The sequence below is a fragment of the Pyrgilauda ruficollis genome, unplaced genomic scaffold (genome assembly GCF_017590135.1).
Source record: "Pyrgilauda ruficollis isolate IOZ18807 unplaced genomic scaffold, ASM1759013v1 scaffold2, whole genome shotgun sequence".
NCBI lineage: Eukaryota > Metazoa > Chordata > Aves > Passeriformes > Passeridae > Pyrgilauda > Pyrgilauda ruficollis.
Window position 1 is genome coordinate 14,081,394 of NW_024519206.1, and position 19,616 is coordinate 14,101,009.

The 19,616-nt window shown below is 39.1% G+C and overlaps 1 protein-coding gene across 1 annotated transcript in view; it reads right to left on the reverse strand.

Annotated features, from left to right (window-relative positions):
* RFTN1 (raftlin, lipid raft linker 1) overlaps nt 1–19,616 on the reverse strand; it is a 96,113-nt gene that overhangs the window by 66,321 nt on the left and 10,176 nt on the right. The window contains exon 2 of the mRNA XM_041466761.1: nt 19,226–19,381. Coding sequence (XP_041322695.1) covers nt 19,226–19,370 — 145 coding nt within the window. The 5' untranslated portion in view covers nt 19,371–19,381. The remainder of the gene's footprint in view (nt 1–19,225; nt 19,382–19,616) is intronic.

Below are 19,616 nucleotides of genomic sequence, written 5' to 3' on the forward strand. Positions count from 1 at the left end.
CAAACTGAAAAATGACAAGAGGATTTCAAACATTTAAGGAAAAGGGAGGATAAATAAGTCAACTAAGTAGTAACTATGGTTGAATACACTTGCTATGATATCATGCACATTTTTCATGATACACTGATAGCTGTGATTAAAATCAATGACTTGGCACAGCCAGACAAACTAGAAGACAAAACTAAGTATTCCGTCAAAGTATTACGACCAAGGTTTTCTTTTTTCCCCTCAATTCACAAGGTAATTGCTGCATACAATAAATATATGCCAGGAGAAATAGCTGTAATCTAGAGAGAACATTTTAAAAATTTGAATTTTATAAATTCAGCCTTCAACACAAAGATTTAAATTTGCCGACATATCCAGTAACCTCAGGAAGAAAGGTTAGGATCTATCAAGATAGCTCTTATTCCCCAAGCCAACCCGTGCAACAGAGAACTGATAGTCTCCAGGGAAACCAAAATCCTCTTGGCAGGTCATGCCTGTATATATTTTATACATAACACTTTGCATTATATATACAGAAAAGGACAGATAGCTTTAGAAATGCTTGAAGGCTTTATTCAAATGTTACCTGCTGGTTTCTGTTTCTTGTCATTTTATATCGCCAGTGCTTCACAGGCATTCTCTCCTTCTGTTCCAATAGATGCTTTAGACTTTCTTGTAAAATCTTATTTAGGATGATACTGCGTGCCAAGTTGGTTTGTTTTTTTTAAAAGCTAGAAAGGGATTTTTTCCTAATCCTGTCTCTAAAGTCCATATATTACCTTGTTTCAGATGTTCTCATTTCTTGACTGTATCAATCAATTATATTCCTTTTCTTCAAAAGGCAGTTGTAGATACTAAGCACTTAATATTTTAAATTAAATTAAGTATCATAGTGACTTTCATCTTTCTATCTTTTCCCTAGCTTGAAATATTATATATTTTAGATAAAGAGAAGACATTTCCAAATGATACATGTTTTTCATTTGGAAGATAACATATAGTGCAACTTCTCACTATTCTTTTGGTCTCTATTAAATCAAAATCTCCTATTTAGAAAATGCTGTGATTTTTCACAGATGTCTGTTAAATTGTTTTCAGCTTTACTGGCAAAACTAAATAAAAGTTAAAGCAGTCAGAAATGTAACACAGGTTGTATAACCAATCAAGCAGTGTTACTCACATCACTTGAAGGTATGGTACACCCCCAGTTAGATTTTGGCCCCAGGTTTAGTCATTTTTGAAAAGAAAGTTGGGTAAGAAAATGCTATAAGATTAAGTAAGTATTAATTCAGTATAAACAGGAGATATTCAGGGGCAGGTAAATTAAATTCAGAGGAAAGGGCTTATAATGCATTTGGATTTTTTAAAAAACACATTAACCTGTAGTAATTTTAAGATGAACACTTCTGTGGACAACTGTACAAGACTCATAATACAACAGCCTGTTAGATTATAAACAGAGTCAAAACTGGGCTATTTAACTCCATCAAAATTTCCAGGAAAACACCAAATTTTAAAAAGGAATACATGCAAATTAGATCTGGCTTATTTTCCAGTTGCTAGGCCTGCTTGGGGAACTGTAATGAGAAACCAAATGCAAAACATTCTACAGTATTTACTATTCCCCTGAGCTCTCCTGCACCACACTTTTTTTTTCTTAAGTATTGATAATTAGAATATATTCACACCACTGCTAATTTTAAGAATTTAAATAAATTCTTAAATAAATTTAAGAATGCCTCTGTCAGGGTATGTGAACTTCATGTGAAGAGTTTGTGTCTACAAGAACAAGACCAAGATTTTACTGTCCCAGCAGACCTTATGTCACCCTCATGAGACTTGCCCTCAGTGCCAGGGTGAGCTGTACTTGGACATCTCAGCTACCCCACAGCACCAAATGGAGCCATCAGCTGGAAATGAAGCTGTTCTGGTATTTTCAGCAAAATTCACAGGTCCAAATCCCTGTTGTTCAAAATCATCACAGGAAACCCACTACAGACTTAACGTGCAAAGGTTTGCATGGGAAATACAAAAATACAGGGTGGCAGTAATCCCTATCAAGCAAATTCCCCAATGGTTCTTGATTAATTTGGCATGTGGAAGAGCCATGTATCACAACATTTATGACTTTTAGAGTGACTAGATAAACTAATTGCAGAAGATACAAAGCTAGAATCACCAAATGGATCAGTCATTTTGCAATGAATTAGGCAAGTGTTAAATGAGGTAAGAGGTTCCAAAGAGGACCTACTTTCCTGTCCATACGTTTTGGATTTGCCGACTCTGTTGGTACACAAGGGTGGTCACGGATCTGATTAAGATCAGTACAAGATAAAATATTTCTCCCTGACTTTTTGCTACCTGTGCTATTATACAAATTCCTGATCAAGTTTTTCTCCATTAGCTAATGGAGAGTGATTCCCACTAATGAAGCTTTTGTTCTTCAACCTTGCTACCAGAGCCTTAATTTTCCTTTGGTTTTTCTTCCTTCCCACCTCTTGGACTCCTCAAATTGATGAGAAACAGCGATTATGCAGCTACACTGGAGCAATGCATGAGCTCACTGGCCAGTGAGCTGCCAGTGCACATCTTGGTTCTCCTCTCCTTGGATTAATCTCCTCCCTGATTAATAGAGGTCTCAAGTCTTCTGCCCAACTGCCAGTTTCCACAGCTCTAGGAGCAGCCTAAATTTTTCACAAATTGCTTTGAAATTGTGTGGTTATAATTATTTGGAGGAATGAGACAGACAGACTGTGAGCCTTTTTTACTCTCGTTTCCCTAGGAAACCGGTTCAGAAACAAAACAGAAAATCCATCACACTACCACCTACAAACCCTCTGAAAAAAAAAAAAAATTCCTTCAAAAATAAAGACCTCGAAAGAAAATCCTGCAAAAGGTATTATGGGATATTGCCTTCTGTAACACCTCTAACAGTGTATATAACAGTGATGAGGCTTTCACAGAATATTGAAAACTCCTAGCAAGCAATAGTTCACCACTGGCACCTAAAAGCAGTATGTCACTGCCAAACACACCACATCACTTCAACTTGGCAAGAATGCTTGATAGAAAGCCAAAGAGTAGTGGAAAAGGCTGTTAGAAGTTAACAAAGCACTTCCCAAAAGTACTGTTTTGTTTTTTTAGGCAAGTCTGCTAGAGCATGGGTGATGGATTTACTAAAGAAAAAAGCTTTTCTTGGCAAAAAAATCCTGCTTTTTTTGCTTAGAGGAAATTTTCCTGTCACTCTGCAGAATTTGAACTCCTACTCCCCCATTTCAGAAAAATGCAGCCAGTTTCTGTTTTCAAGTGAAGAATTCCCACACAGTGATACTGATAGCATGGAAATCCACTGCTTAATATGGGTCATGGGAAAATGGCCGCAAATTCAAGCATCATTACAGTAGAACAACCATAGCAAATTGTTTTGGTTTTTTTTAGTTTATTTTTTAAGTGCAATAAAATGGTTATTGTTGTAATTTTGTTTGCAAAGAGTAGCAGAGTATTTCTCCAAAAGTTTATGAGAAGGCATTGTTTTACCCTTATTTCTCAGAATTGTTCTGTCAGAAAAAGTGCTGCAACTACAACATTTATTGGAAATTAAAAGGAAATATGCAGAGAAACTTCATCTTCAAAACTGCTAAGGAACAAATTAATGACGTAAATTTAATCTAATACCAAAGTAGTAACTATATGCAATAAAGATGTAACAGATGTCCTGTCCAACAGGGACAGAATACTTTCATGGTATGAAGGTGGTAATTAAAAAACATTTCACAGACAATCTTAAGATCTAAGACTTCCCTTACCCCCTGGACAGGATCCCTTTTGGGTTAGTAACATGAAAAATTAATTTCTTAAATGCACATTCTTACTGATTAAATAATAGAATACAGAGGCAAATGAGCAGGTCACTGTCACGGTTCTATTTACAAGGAATAGAAAATAACCTTTACAGGTGGCACAGCGGTGTGTGACCATGAATATTCACAGTGAACATACAACAGAACTGCAGGCTGTTACTCCTGTCAGATCCTCCTCGCACAGACAATACCTCAGAAGCAAACCAGGGAAAAAGTGTAAAGCACAGTGCCTCTATGCCCTGACTAATATTGTCTTCTTGCTGCTCCTGATAAATCAACCCAAAGAGAGGTCACAGGCAGCTGCACGTGGCTCTAACTTCTAATCATATGACAGCCCACGTCAAAGACGCTTTCACTTCTCCCCAGTCCTAAGTGGATTCTGCAGAACAGAGAGAACCATTTCTAACTTCTCTTATGTCAAAAAAGGCCAGACCTGCTATTGGCTAATAATGAAATATCACTGATAAAGTAGTCTGAGCTTCCACCAATGTTTCTGGAAGGGTATCCTGAAAGTATCTGTTGATGAGAAGACCAATTTTTCACAAAAATTTACTATAATAAAAAAAAAAACAACTAAACAAACAACAATGACAACAAGTAGTGCAAGAGTGCAGCTTGACAACGAAGTGTTACAATTAAAAAGTGTTGTATTCATTGAACATGTGGTGAAGAACAATGAAAATAATCCCACAAAATATGTCCAATTTTATCTATTTGATTACTTGAAAGGCTTCATCAAGGCATTCAACCCAGCTGGAAAAATAGGGTAGAAGGACTGCAAAGAAAGACAGATGCTGCATCTGAGCTGAGCATTCCTAAGTAAATAAACAAAAAAACAAAACAAAACAAAAAAAAGCAATTCTGACACAGTTCCAAACTTTATGAAACAGTAACTTAACAAAAGACCATTTATTCTGTCACTCTCTTTTTGTTCTTTTGTTTTGTGATTTGAGATAGAAGGAGATGCTAATTTTTTTTTGCTTACTAGTAATCTGTACAATAACTGCTTGTGAATTAACCCATGCAATTTTGGACTATTTGTCAATTCTTTTACCAGTTGTTATTAAGAAATTCAGGAAACAATTGTTCAGATAGTAGAACACCACAGAGGGCTTAGCAAATGAGGAACTACAACATTAGACTGCTGTTTATTTATACTTCACTAGTAACCATGTCCTGGCTTATCTGTAACTTTCTCAAAAATTCCACCTGTTTATTTGTAAACCTCATACCTCATTCTCTTTCAGATTTAAGGCCTTTTATCAATTCATTTGGAAACGCGTGGCATGTTTAGGACTTCTCACATCCTTGATGTCTTTAATTTTTTATGTGCCACATCGTACACAAAAGCCTCTGTATTCTCAGACTAAGATGAACTCTTTCAACTGATGACTGTTTAACAGAGGCAGATAATATTTTTGCAGTTCTTAACTCACCTGATGACTGTCAAGCTTGTCTTTCGTGTGCTGATCAAGAGCTGCAGCTCACAGCAAAGGCTTAATGAGATTCTCTTCCCCTTGAAAGGACTGTTTCTTTCAAGAAGAATCTGTAGCTAATCACTGCAAGTCTCAAGTTGAGAGGATGATTATTTGAGGGGAGACAGAAGCTGCGAGTTCTGTACAATTCAACTGTAGAGAGCTTCATTTATATGAAATGAGCAGGTTTTGCAAAAACCAGTTGGCTGGGAAGCCTTAAGCTTGCAGTTCCTGTACAAGACCTTATCACAGTCCATGGCTTACCACGTACCAGGAAGAGCCGCACCAGTTCGCTACAGCGGCTGCTGAGCAAGCATCAGACTCAGATGAAACTTCTCACCTGCCACCTCATATATCGGAAACTCCCCTGCTTTTCCTAGGATTATCACAGAGTATACTGTGTCACAAGTATCAAGTCATTTTCAAAACCATTACTGTACATAAACCAAGAGTCTGCTGGGTGTGCAAGTTGTATCACAGAAAGCAGGCTGCAATTTAATGTAGTAGTTGTATCACTTCTCTTAAGTCCAGGAAATTACACAGTTGTATGACTGCAATAAGATAAAACCAAGTCACTGAGACTGTTTAAAACACAGGACAAAAAAAATATGCAACACGTGCCAGGGTTTTGCCAAGATAGCTAAACGAGTGCCAAAGGAGCTAGCTGGGGAACTGGAAGCAAGACTAGCACAGTGTTTGGCAAATGCTAATAAGTTCTTGTCCTCTGCAGAAGCAATGAACATATTTTCAGGCTGCCTCATTGCTTAAAGAGAAGGCCACAATCTGGAGGCCTGGATCAATCTTTATCAGCTTTGTAATATGTTATGGCTGCAAGACAGTAATGATCAAATGGTATTTCACCAAGTGACTACACTGAAGAGTTCTGACACTGCTGCAAACTAGCCATGAACCAGAAAGCACCTGGAATGCAGCACTAAACTGACACCTATGGCAAAAAGGAGTATTATACCAGGCCCAATGTGAGATGTGTGCTTGGCACTATATTTACATCATCTACAGAATTACTAGGCTATCTGTCACCTGTGCACACACACACAGCCACTGAAAAACAAAACAGTAAACAAGGCCTGAAGCAGATAAAGCACCTCCACGGGCACAGGATCAATGCCTCTCTACATTCCAAGTCAAGGTAAAAAAATGCAGGTGAGGCATTCAAACACAAAACCTATGAAAATGCTGTAAGAACACTAACCTGAAGAACAGTTAAGATTGAGACAATAATTAAGGTTTGTAAACTACATTATTTTGCTGAGTGCAATTAAAATTGCAGTCACAGTTATGCTTGTTGCTAAAGCAACAATTCTACGTATTTACAGAACAGGGCAAAGAAAGTGAGAAATTGTGCAGTTTCTGTGATAGATTAAAACTATGTAAATGTTCTTAGGTTATTCTCTAAACAAAATTTAAATTGAATGTTGATCTTTTCTAAAAATGACAGCATTTTAAGGTTTAAAGTAAGCTTTCGCCTGTTCAATAATGAAATAAGCCTAACACACTCAGAGGACGTTTTTCATGTCACTCAGATTCAAAGGAAGAAAAAATAAAGAAGTTGTCATGCAAGACCCAAAGGGATCAGAATCCAGAAATGTAAGTTGTCTTCTTCAGTAAAAGACCATGTGCCTGCCCATGCATGATACGATAGGTTTTATTTAAGCAGAACTTGATAACAAATCTTGTCAGAGTGACAGCCGCAGTCCCTGCCGGGCTTCATTGATACAACACAACAAAAAGGCATCCCTCTGGCACTGGAAAGCTCCCAAAATACTGAAAACTCATGCAAGGCCATGTCTTCTCTTCCTGCTAAACATGTCAAATGCTATCTGTCCACCTCTATTTCAACAGTCACTCATGACCCCTCAAATTATTTTAGTTTTTGTTTAGCTACTCTTGTCCTTTGATATTCTTTCCCTATTTCATCTTCTCTATTTTCTCCTGATGTCCACTCCTTTCTGAAGACCTCTTCTCCTCTTTCCACTATGCATGAGTGCTCACATCAAGTGAGCAGGGCATAGTAAGTGTCAGGCTAACACCTCCCTCTTAGGCTTCCAGACACAGCGAGGTGCTGCTGTGAAATCCCTTCCCTGTCCAAACACAGGAGAACAGAGCAATGGCATTACACACAATGTTTGGGGGTCTTCATGTCCCTGACCCACAATTGGTCCAAGCCAGGGTGGCTCTACCTCTTTGGAAGACATAGGTGGCAGAGGCCTCAGGGCAGTCAGTGCCCTTTCCTGCTGCACTCATGAAAAGCCAACTTGTCCCATACCCCCTTACAGGAACAGCAGCACCAACATGGTCCGGCTCCTGGAGCTCTTCTCAGCTCTGTGTGTGACCCACTGCAGAGACAGCCAGAGCATGGAGGCCTCACTTCGTACCAGTGGAAGTATGTTGGAAGATTTGCTTTTATTCGCCATCTCAACAGTTCAATGCTAATGAATTGTTGCTATTCCATGTAAGGATGTTGGAAGATTTGCTTCTATTCCTCCCATTCCAACATGCAGCCCGCAGACAGAGTGTATACCTCTCACGTCCTCTCCACGACTGGAGGTGCAACACTAGGCACCAAAGCTGAGTTAAATTTTTTTCCAGTTAATTCTCTGGTCATGCTGGTCCCTGGGGGAATGTTTCTGGTGTAGGTCATATCAGCACCCCATCACCCTTTTTCCTTGTCTTTGTCCCTGCTCCTGGAGTTCCAGATCCCACTTTCCCTCCATGTTTTTCTTACCACTTTACTTGTAACTTTGGGCAGTGTTCATCTTGTCTGACAATAAAGTTAGCCAATATTATACTTGAACACTTTTTCTGCCCCACTGCTGTTTAGCTGCAGCTGTGTCCTCCACTCCACTTCTGCAGTGGAAAAGCCTAAAGTGTCTGTGTTGTCTGGGGCACAGCAGCAGGAATGCTATGGCAGGGAGCCTGGGCTAGGGATGTTACAGCTCATCACAAAGCTGACAGATATCTTGAATGCTGAGGTTCTTTTGGGGTTTTTTGGGTTTTTTGGGTTTTTTTTTGTTTAGTTAGTTTGGGGTTTTTTTTTGTGGGAAAGAGTGTGGAGGCAGTTTCTAGGATTGAAGGATTCTGGCTATGAAGACCTTTTGGAGCTTCATATGAGCTGACATGTCAGCTGAGTGTTGACAGCCTATCAAGCAGCTGACAGGGCACGGTCCTCTGAACGGGATGCTTCAGCCAAAAGCCTAGGAACAGGACTGGCAGGCCATTTCCTCTGTAAGCTGAAAGAAAAGCAGGGAAGGAACAGATGCTTCCCAGGGAGAAATACATGTTCGCTTGTTGAGAACAGGGGGGAGATGATCTCCATACTGCAGGACTTGATCAGAATGTACTACTCCCCTTCCTTCTCCTTTATCTCCTCTATACAAGCCAGGGGAGCAGAAGGACAGACTTTATCACCGTTCCTTTTGTCAGTTCTCCCTCCTTTATCACTTCTCAAAAGAGACGGGCACAAGTTTCACTCTTACCCCTCCCTTTTCCCACAAAGCTGCTCCTGCTACTTTTCAGCCATGTTTTTCCTTAGCAAAAAACTCAGTCCGAAGTCTGTAATGATTCCTGAGGGCCACTCAGCAGCCAAAGGCATCTGCTAACAGGGTGAAAAAGTCAAAACAGGCATCGAGAATCAGGCAAGAGACAAAGTAGCTATGCCCATATAAAAGGAATAAACAGCCAAATGCCACCAGGAAAAGACTGGATCCCCTCACTTCTAGACACTGAGCTCTGCTGAGCCTCTCTGCAAGAGCAGTGCTTGCAAGAGCGTTTGCAGGATGACACTGCAAAGCTGCCCCCCTCCCAAAACTGCCTAGCCACTGAACAACAGGTACTGCAAGCATGGGACTCCACGGGACAACAGCCCCACACCTGTGAACACAGGTTTGGACTCCCAAAATTTCATCCAAGGATGGCGAAGTCACAGCAGTAGATTGTACAACAGCAAATTCTGACCTACCACACCATCCTCAGTGTGGAGAGGCAAGCACTTAGTTCTACCAGTCCAGCTGTGTGTCCCACTCCCGTGGTATGTTCCCCAGTGGGTGTAGGGCATAGCACACAGAAGAGGAAAAACTCGAAAGGTAAAACAGAGTCCATGTCTTCATCCTCAGACAACAGCAGGGAGGAAGCAGGAGGCAGTCAGCCCATCTGGAGTGAGCCCACAGAGCAGCTGCCACAGCCACCAGTGGCAAAAAGAAGTCAAAAGAAGTTGTCAGGTAGTAGCTGCATTGGTAACATGTATGAAAATGCAGGAACAGAAAAAAACCCCAGAATAGATGTAGAACAGAAATCAGACACACTTCTGAATGTGAAATCTCTTTATAGGTGTCACTTGGACAGAGCAATGACAAGTACAGCCATAAGCATGAGACAGATGCTGGGACAAAACAGCATGTCCTGGAGTAGCCCCAGAAGGGCTCACCAGCCAGACAGGAGCATTTTGCAGATACCTTTCCTGCAGGCTGCTCTGAAACACATGCAGTGGGATGTCCATTGTACAGCAGAACATGTGACTTCTCCAAAGTAAAACCCTCAAGCACATTAAATGGGGAGTGTAAACTCCCCAGAAGCAACTGCCCCAACCTGGCTGTCTGCTCCTCTTGCCCCACACTACTGGGTTAAGACATTGCACAGGCTGACACCCAGCCCATCCTCTGCTGCGTGGACCCTTGGACATGACCCACCACGACTGTTATAGGCTATGTGAAACAGCCAAACGTTGACACCATTTCCATCGCAACAGAGACTTTTTATTCTTCACATTGGAACATGAGGAATATAAATGCAAACATTTTTTAAAATCCTGCACAACCAATGTACATCTATTTGGTGCTTTCACTATCTCAAGGTCAAGAGCAGTTGACACCAAAAGTTCCTTTTTTCTCAAAGGGGCTATACTCCACTCAGGATGAACCAATTCTAAACTTCTGTTTGCAAGAGATCTTAGCCAAACAACAATAATTTGTTTTGTAAATATGTTAAGAACTCCATTATGATGCTGCACAGATTCTGTATATTATCTTTTATCTGGATGATGTCAAGGAATTTGTAGCAACAAGTTCTAAAAAGATTCAGCAGATTACCACAGCAATGACTCCTAATCACTTCTCTCTCATAATAAAACCATGAGACTTTTACTATTTGAAGTTACAATTTTGAAGTTACTGTGTGATCTTCTGCTCCACTTAAACCCAGGGCAAGTTTTGCTTCTGAGAAAACAGAAAATAAAAAACCTGTGGCTTTAATAATTTCATCATTCCATCAGAAATGCCTGTCTGCCAGCCTTGCAGACTGCCAAATCTGGCTCCTTGGCTCCTGAACAGCATCAGGAGGATGAAAACCACATGAAGATTGGAAAAATGTGCAAAGCCAGAGGCCAAAGAAAAGACACAGCCACTCAGAAAGATCACGTGCAGTTCCTGAGTTGCTGAGGGAAAGAAAAAGTTTCTTAGAGGTTGAAAACTCTTTTTAGACAGGATTTGTACTTTTCCATGATGTGAGTGAATTACAGCATTCATGTAAATGTCATTAATGGAATGTATCTCTTGGAAGAACTCACTAACTACATTAAGAAGAATCTTGAGCTCACACAGTAGATAAAATGAATGATTGCCATGGTAAGAATGGAGTATTACAGGAACCCAATCTTCATTCTAAGAATGGGTGCAGACTAGAAAGTTAGTACCCACATGACTACTGTGGCACCCATTTTTTGACAAAGTGAAACATAAATAAATAGAACATCCTGCAGATGTTCCTTTCCTCCCTAGTCCATTTCTGTTTTGCACACACCCATTGTCTAAATACACAAGCAGAGTCCACACAGAAAGTGTGGCTATGACATCACTAGATGTACTTAGGATTCCATAAAAGCATCTAAACCAAAAGTGTTTCCAAGCACAAGTTGAAAACAGAGTTCCAAAACACATCATACTTATACTCTTTAACATATTTGAGACGTTCTAACATACCTATTGTTTCTAAGGTTTCATCTAGTCTATAATGTATTATTCCAACACCAAATAGCAGTGTCACAGTACAGATGGATCTTGAGAGGACAAGAAATGCCAGTGAACTTTAGGCTTTTTCATATTTGAAATTATGTGAATGGTACAGCTTTTCTGCAGGTATGTAGCTCTTAACATTTGGGCTAGAATAGTTAATTCATACTATTGACCAACTCTTTGCTTTGGAGGTCATGATCTAGCCACCAGCACAATGGACTACCCAGGACTTATTCCCAGTTCTGTCACAGTCATCACAGGACTTCAACTAAAGCTCTTTGCACTTTCTGTTGTGGTATAATTAAGTGTAGAAATAAAAGCATAATTTAAGTGATTGAAAGTTCATATCCCCAGGAATTACCCCTCTCAATGATATATATGTGTCTGCGTATTGCACACCTCACTGATTTACAGATACAGAACATATTTATATATATATATATAGAATATATTTATATGTGTGTGTGTGTGTGTGTGTGTGTGTGTGTGTGTGTGTTAGAAGAAAAAGTGAGTGCATGCAGTCTATCAAAACAAGGATCCAGATACAACCAATAATTATGGAAAGCAGAGCTTCCACTTAGAAACTAAAATACGTCTCACAGTTGTGCATCCTTATTTAAAAAACAGTAAAGTTCAAATCTAATGACTCTTTCCAGCAATTACACTTATGATGTAATTTATGGCATTTATTAAACTCCCAACATATGGAATGCTCCTTTTATGTCAAATTGCAAGTTTCCCAAGACACACAAGTGACTTTTTTAAACTGCTACAGCAGGAACATTTCATTTTGCTGTAACTTAAAAGTGGCAAGTCCTGAAGGGTTACTGGAAATTATCTCAGCTGGCTGGAGCAAGCCAAAGCTGTGGATTTGACCCCTGCATGGGCCATTCATTTAAAGAGTTGGACTCAATGATCCTTGGGGGTCCCCTCCAACTCCGAATATTCTGTGATTCTGTATTGCCACAGACTAGAATCCACTTGAAACAGAAAACCAAGCCAAAAATTTCATTTCTTCATATTTGCTTTAACAGAAAGCAAAACCCTTATACTGGTTCTTTAGATAACATACATATAATCAAACTAAGTTGAATGAGATATGCACATGGACAAAGCTTTAAGAAAGGGGAAGCATTAGCAGAATCTGGGCTACAAAGAAGTAATCCATTGGCCTCTCCTGCTCATCATCTTTCTGTTCTGAACCTGCTAGACATTAATCTGCTCTGAAGCATTGTTTTAGTCAGTTATAGGCAATCTATACCCAGTCTGGTTCAAGTTATCACATCTCATAAATAACCCAACAATATTTTGCCGTGCTAATTTGATTTCATCACTCCTGAGGACTAAATGGTGGTAACAGACCTGGTCAACTTGAAATACAAAACTCAAATGCTAATTTAATTTATGTTCTTCTGCTTACAGAAATGAAAACATAATTAAATAACTTTGCCAGTGGGGAAATATTTGCTTTTACTAGTCCTAAATCAAATCACACCTGCAAATGCAGAGTTGCAGGTTTTGTTCTTTTTTCAGTCACACAGCCACTTGCTTGGAGTTTTTTATTTTTTACATTTGGGTTTTAGCTTTTTTTTTTCCCCCGGGTGAATGGTGAAGTGAAACAGAAAGCAGAAGTCGGGCACAAATAGCTGCTTAATGTAAATATTACTGATAGGAAGAGAAGGTACGCATTGAAATCAACAATAAGTACTATGTTCTACAGCAAAAAGAATTTCCTGACAAAAAATGCATACCCTTTTCACAGGAAAAATGCTTCTCTGTCCTCTATTTGCACAATTTCCAGTGCATGACACTTCAATTTCTGAATCAGACTTCTTTCCTTCTCCAAGGAGAAAACTGAGGGGGCTTCTATTAATTTAAATCAAAACTGAAATTTAATCTCAAATAAAAGATTTCAGTATGGATATATTCTTAACTATTGATTCTAATATAATAATGCCCTCTGTAAAGGTCCACTGACACATTATTTGTGTCTTGTATTAGGACAAAAATCAATAAAAATCAAAAGCCCAGCCACAGCAGTTTTAATAATAGTGTAGTAGGTGGTTTTTAAGCAGTATAACTGTGTCTAAAATATGATGGTAAAGTATCCATATGCTTTGTCAGAACTTGAAAGATATATACACTTTCAAATTTTATATATATACACACACACATACTTACAGATATATATACACACACCCCAACATGCCTCAAATAAGAAGGCTTCATGTATGTAGTAAATTTATTAAACTAGGAGTACTCTCCTGGTAATATACATGTCCTTAGGCTACAACACTTACAACATTCAAGCAAAAAATATTATGGTAATAATAAAAAATTAGAATGCAATTAATAACCTTACTTTTAAATAATTTTCTTCATGTTGCTCTTCTGGTTTTGTTTTTGTTTTGTTTTTTTTTTTTTTTTTACTAAATATACAAATTCTTGACAATCAGGATAAAAACCACATGTTCATGTACTCACATCATAACTTTAAAACTTCTCTGGGACATGTGAAGTACTGCTATTTTTCATTCCATCAAAACATCTGGATTTTAGTGGTTTTACAGCACAAATGGCTTGTTCAGAGCATAGCCTTTCCCCATTTAAAAAAAAATTTATACCCCATTCCATTCTCATCACATGGCTAGCATATGCTTCATGCCAACTTTATTCCAGGCCAAAACCTATCGTAACTCATCAGGCCAATGAATTACTACAGGAATGTAAAGCAAAACAGAAAAAAAAAAATCCAATCAAGTCAGTAAAAAAATTCCCCTAAACACCAAAAAATTCCATACTATTCTGAGAAATGAACAGTGAAATTACTATCAGATTCCTGGTTTTTCTCAGAAGGTCATCATAACTGAAGAGGTGAAAGAAAAGAAAGGATGAATAAGTTAGCTTAGTTTCTGTATAATCTGTCAAAGCAAATACAGTTTTCCAAAATAAGTAGATCAGATAAGAGCAAGGAAGGAATGCAGATTATTGAAATATTTCTCTTTCCAACAAAATACCAAAACAAAACAAACTAGCTTACCCCACAGAGGCACTGTTGAAAACATGGTTGCTTAAGACTATTCCATCTGCCAGCACATATCCTCCTGAGATTTGCTCACCATTTGCCTCTTATTTCCAATAAAACTTGGAGATACCAGAGGTATAAGATGATCATTCTTCATCCCATTTTTTTTTAATAAGGCAAAGGATGCAAAATAGAAAGAATTTTTGACTTTTGGGCAGGTGATACAATCTTTTGTTGTTTTAGGTTTTTTTTTAGTAAAGGCGTCAAGTATTATAGAGTAGACCCTAATTTGTCTCTCCCAGCTTTGTGGCAAAAGGTTTGCTGCAGTTCTTTTATTTTCCTTGGTTTTTTTATTGTTATAAAATTCAGTCATTGCAACTTAACTTTAGTATTGTCTCTAAGGCAGTGAGAAGACAAGTTCCTCTGCATGTCTTCCAACATTTTGATGAACTGGCAATGAGCCACCCAATTCACAAATATAGAAACGTCTTCTTCAGAAGTAAAAATGTGTGATGATTTTATCAATTTACTTTAGGTGAAAACTGATGTGGTTTCACCTGAGGGAGAAAAGCAGCCCATAAGCATTGGACAACACATATGACTAAAGAATGGAACACAGAATGACACTGTCAAGGGACAACACGGAAGGCAGACTAGGATTTCTTGGAAGAGGCCACCTTAACCAGAAACAAGAAAGATCAGGCTCAAAAGCAGGTTTATAAAGCCAACAGCTCAAAACAAGCATGCCTACCTCAAGCCTGAAAAGTCTTAGCAAAGTGCCCCTTACTCCTCAAGTGCCAATCTACTCTAGATAATCCTCTGCTGATCACAATTTACATGTTTTTTTTCAAAAAGTAAAGGACAGTGGCACATCCAGCCACTTTCATTCTGGAGAACCATGCAGATTATCAGTGCTGTGGCACACAATGGAAACTGATGTGTTCTTCATAGACTGCTTTCCTTAACACTTCACTTTCAAGTAAATCAATTTCTAACACTGGGAAACAAAAATGAAGCTTACACCTGCAACCTTAATTCTGTCTTTTGCATCTCTGCATTATTTACACAGCACTCAAGTAAGTGATCAAACATTGTTTTCCACTGGACATACATCTGCATCAGTGCCAAGCAAGGCAAAAGTTAAAAAAATAATTTAAAAAATTTAATAAACGAGCATATTTTCTTGCATTCTTTTAGTTGTGTATGTCAGAAGGTAAACAGTAACCAAAGACAGCCAGCAAACAAAGTTAAGTTTCTACCTCACTTTCCAGAAAAATGATCATCAGGACAGCATTTTATCCCTGTTTTCAAGAGAGCAATGCTAAAGGAATGAGCACTGCCAGAAGGTCAAGGGAGGTGATGCTGCCCCTCTGCTCAGCCCTGGGGAGGCCACATCTGGAGTGCTGTGTCCAGTTCTGGGCTCCTCAGTACAAGACAAACATGGAGCTTCTGGAGCAGATCCAGCAGACACCTACTAAGTTGTCAAAGGTCTGGGGAATCTTTCTTTCAACAAAAGGCTGAGGGAGCTGGGCCTGTTCAGCCTCAAGAAGAGGCAACTGAGAGGGGACCTCATTAATGTGTATCAAATATCTAAAGGGTGAGTGTGAAGAGGATGGAGCCAGGCTTTTCTTTGTGATGCCAACAACTAGGACAAGAGGCAATGGACAGAAGCAGATGCACAGGAAGTTCTGACTGAATACGAGGAACAACTTCTTTACTGTGCAAGTGATCACACACTGGAATAGGTTGCTCAGAGAGGTTGTGGACTCTCCCTCACTGCAGATATTCAAAAACCATCTGGACTCAATCCTGTGCCACGTGCTCTGGGATGACCCTGCTTGAGCAGAGAAGTTGGACCAGATGACCCATGTGGTTCCTTCCAACCTCACTCAGTGATTCTGTGAGTTCATAATAGTGTGAGCTGATTTAAAGAAGGTTCTATTTCTCCTCCCGACAATATACTCCCTTCACTTCAATCAACTCCAGCATTCTTCAGACTCTTCCGCAAGACACAGATATGGCAGAGGATAACCAAATGAAAAAACTGCACAACCAGCCAGACAGATGAGTTAAATCAATTCACAGAGCTGATAGGAGGCAAGGGAGGGGAGCAGGATTTCCCCACATACAGCTGCAAAATTTACAAAAAAAAAAAAAAACAAGCAGCCAGCCAAAGTGCACTTTAACCATATGCCACATTCTGGAACTGATCTCTCTGTGATTATCTGGGTATCAGATTTTCAAATACATGCAGTTCTAAACTGCAAATATGACCAGCATCCACTTTTATGTCTCAAGTCAACAGGAGGTGCTTTTGGAACACAGGAAGAAATGCTAACAACTTGGAAAACTTCTGGCAGTAACCTGTGAATTAGCTCCTACCTGCAACATGGAGATAATCACATCCTTCTCACCATTAAGATGAAAGACTTGTGAGAGATATAGTTGTCAGAGCAATAATTGCTATAGAAAAGCTACAGAGAAAAATGAGTACCTGTCTGCACTACCAGGCTCACTAGCCTTGTAAATAAGGCCCAGCATAAGAATACAATAAAATACTCTGTAGCCACTCATAAATTAACATGGCTTATTCTAAAAACCCAATGAAGGAGAAAGCCTGTGGAAAAAATGATGTCATGATATACATACACACTGGAAGGGCTGAAGTAGATACACAGAAGACAGACTTCACAATCCAAATGTTTTACACCTCTAGGAGCGTTTCACTCTTAGAAGCCTCCAAATCCACACAGATATAGGTGAAACACTCATTGTTAACTCTGTTTATCTGCAGAGGTTATTTCTCAGCAAAAACACAAGTGAACCAGCCATGCTTTAAAAAGCCTGGAATGTCACAACACTACATAGCGCAACACAAGCCTTCACACAGCCACGACTAGACAGGAAGGGAACTGCCAATCCCTGAGCACACAGTCATATGTGATAACTAAGGAAAAAGAGCAGGAACAACAGCTCCATCCCCCCCACATCTGCCTATCTGCTGACATCTTCAGAGACTGGAGTGATGGGGATACAACATGCCAAAGCAGAACTCAGCAGAGCTGAAGAGCTTATGCTATTTGGCAAGCCCAAGAATCTGATAGAAGTGCTTCTACTAACAGTCTCCTTAACGCCATGCCTCCTAAAATTGTATTATAACAATTTATGATGAGTAAGAAAAATTTATACAAATATGCTTTACAACAAACCTATGCATTTAATCAGACTTAGAAACCCTGGGTTTAACTTTTTTCTTTTTACCAGACATCCTCTCTGTCTGAGGCAAGCCACATTGCTAACACAAGTACTGATTCTTCCTCCACAGAGTGTCAGAGATGAGACTTCATGAGAGAACAGGAGAATGCACATGGTAAAGCTTGAGAGACACTCAGACAGAACAGTGATGAACATTCCAGAAAAGCCCAGAGAGTGTGTCCTCAATATTAATTCATTTTCACTAATGACACAACTTGCAATACATCTCAGTAAAAGCTGTCAAACTATCAAAGGACATAAACAGTTCACTTTGAAATAAAAACACATAAATGTCGAAACAACTGCAATACATAAACATGAAAAAAATTCCTCTACCATGTGCTTGGTGTTCTCAATAACAGCAGTGCATCCCAATTAGTGTATCAAAAAACATAAGAGAACACAAATACAGAAGACAGGCACTTAAAGTCTGCAAAGACAAAATTTCTCAACTCTCACAACTGCTTACAAGAGCACAGCCCTATCTAATCACCTGTGCTAAACCTCCACCTTTTTCAAACTTAAGTTTGCTTCCAGCGGGTTTTAAGACCCAACCAATTCCCACTACTCTGGGCTGACATGCTGAGCTGCACGAGGTGTCTCATCAAGCGACACACCAGCAGCTCTTTGTCTCACACCGTGAGAGACACACGGCTGCAGCTTCTCCTTTGACCTGACTTGCAAAACAAGAGAAGTGGCAGCACACTGCAGGGCAAGAGGCTCCACCTGGCATCCTGCCAGCCAGCTCTAGCAGATTTTGGTACTGTGTTGTTTTATATATAGCAAGAAGCAGGTCCCAGCCTTCTGCTCAAGCTTCAGATTTCCAAATGGTGTAAGGAGTAATTGCTTGTAGAACAGGCTAATTCTGAAGTGAAAGAGGGCACAGGCAATGGTGTGAGCAATACTGGCAGAGATGCCTGACGTCAATCAGCAAGGAAAAAACCGGAATATCTATGGATTGTCACGAGAATTAAAACAAGACTATTTCAGACAGAATAAAAAAAAAAAACCAAGGTAAAAATTGCATGAGACTCAATCTTCACCCCTTTGATGATTTAGGTCTTCAGTGTCTCCCACTATCCTGTCTCCACCTACATGGGTGCACCTGTAAGTATCTATAACCACATAAGAGTTATTTACGGCAAGCTACCAAAACTGAAGACACTAACTTCAGCCTCTCAAAATACCTCTCACAGAGCCCAGAGGGCACGAGGGGAGCAAGGAAAATGAGCAATAAAGTATATAACCCTGCAGACCTGAATTGCTTTACCATATAAAAACTGGATAAAATGCAAATTAAGGAAACAAATGTCCGCATCAGAGTAAAAACACAAACAAAAAAAAAATCAAAGAAAACAAAACAAATAATAGGGGAAGGGTAAAAAAACCTAAAATCTGATAACCTGTAACTAGCTGTAAGGCACAAAATTCTCACCAAGATCTCTGCATGGAAGCATTTTGACTGAAGAGAAGGCATTTACTTAAAGAAACTGAAGACGTTTTAAGAACTTAACTACTATTCAAAAAACACTATAGACTAGTCAATACCCTTACTTTCATAGAAAAAAAATCTAAAGAAAAATATTATGTACTTACTATCATTTAGTGTTGTGAAGTCCAAGAATCGATATTCATAGCAAACATCTATCTTGGTTTCTACCTGGGGCCTCTTCAAAGTTGAATAGATATTACCAGGTCGTTTTTCATCATGCTTCTCTAATTTGTTCAATCCACAACCCATTTCAGCAGCTCCTGATACAAAGAGATAGGGAAAAGGGAAAATGCATAAACATTATTAAATTTGAGTTTTTTCTTTCTGGTTTCATGCCCCACACTAGTACATTAGGGTGATTTTTAATTTTTAAATACAAGCTGCCTACAAACTACATAAAATCGTGTAATTAAATAAATGCTCAGATAGAAGTATATACTACTCATATCTACCCTCAGGCATACTATTATTTTATTGGAAAATTGACAGTTTAAT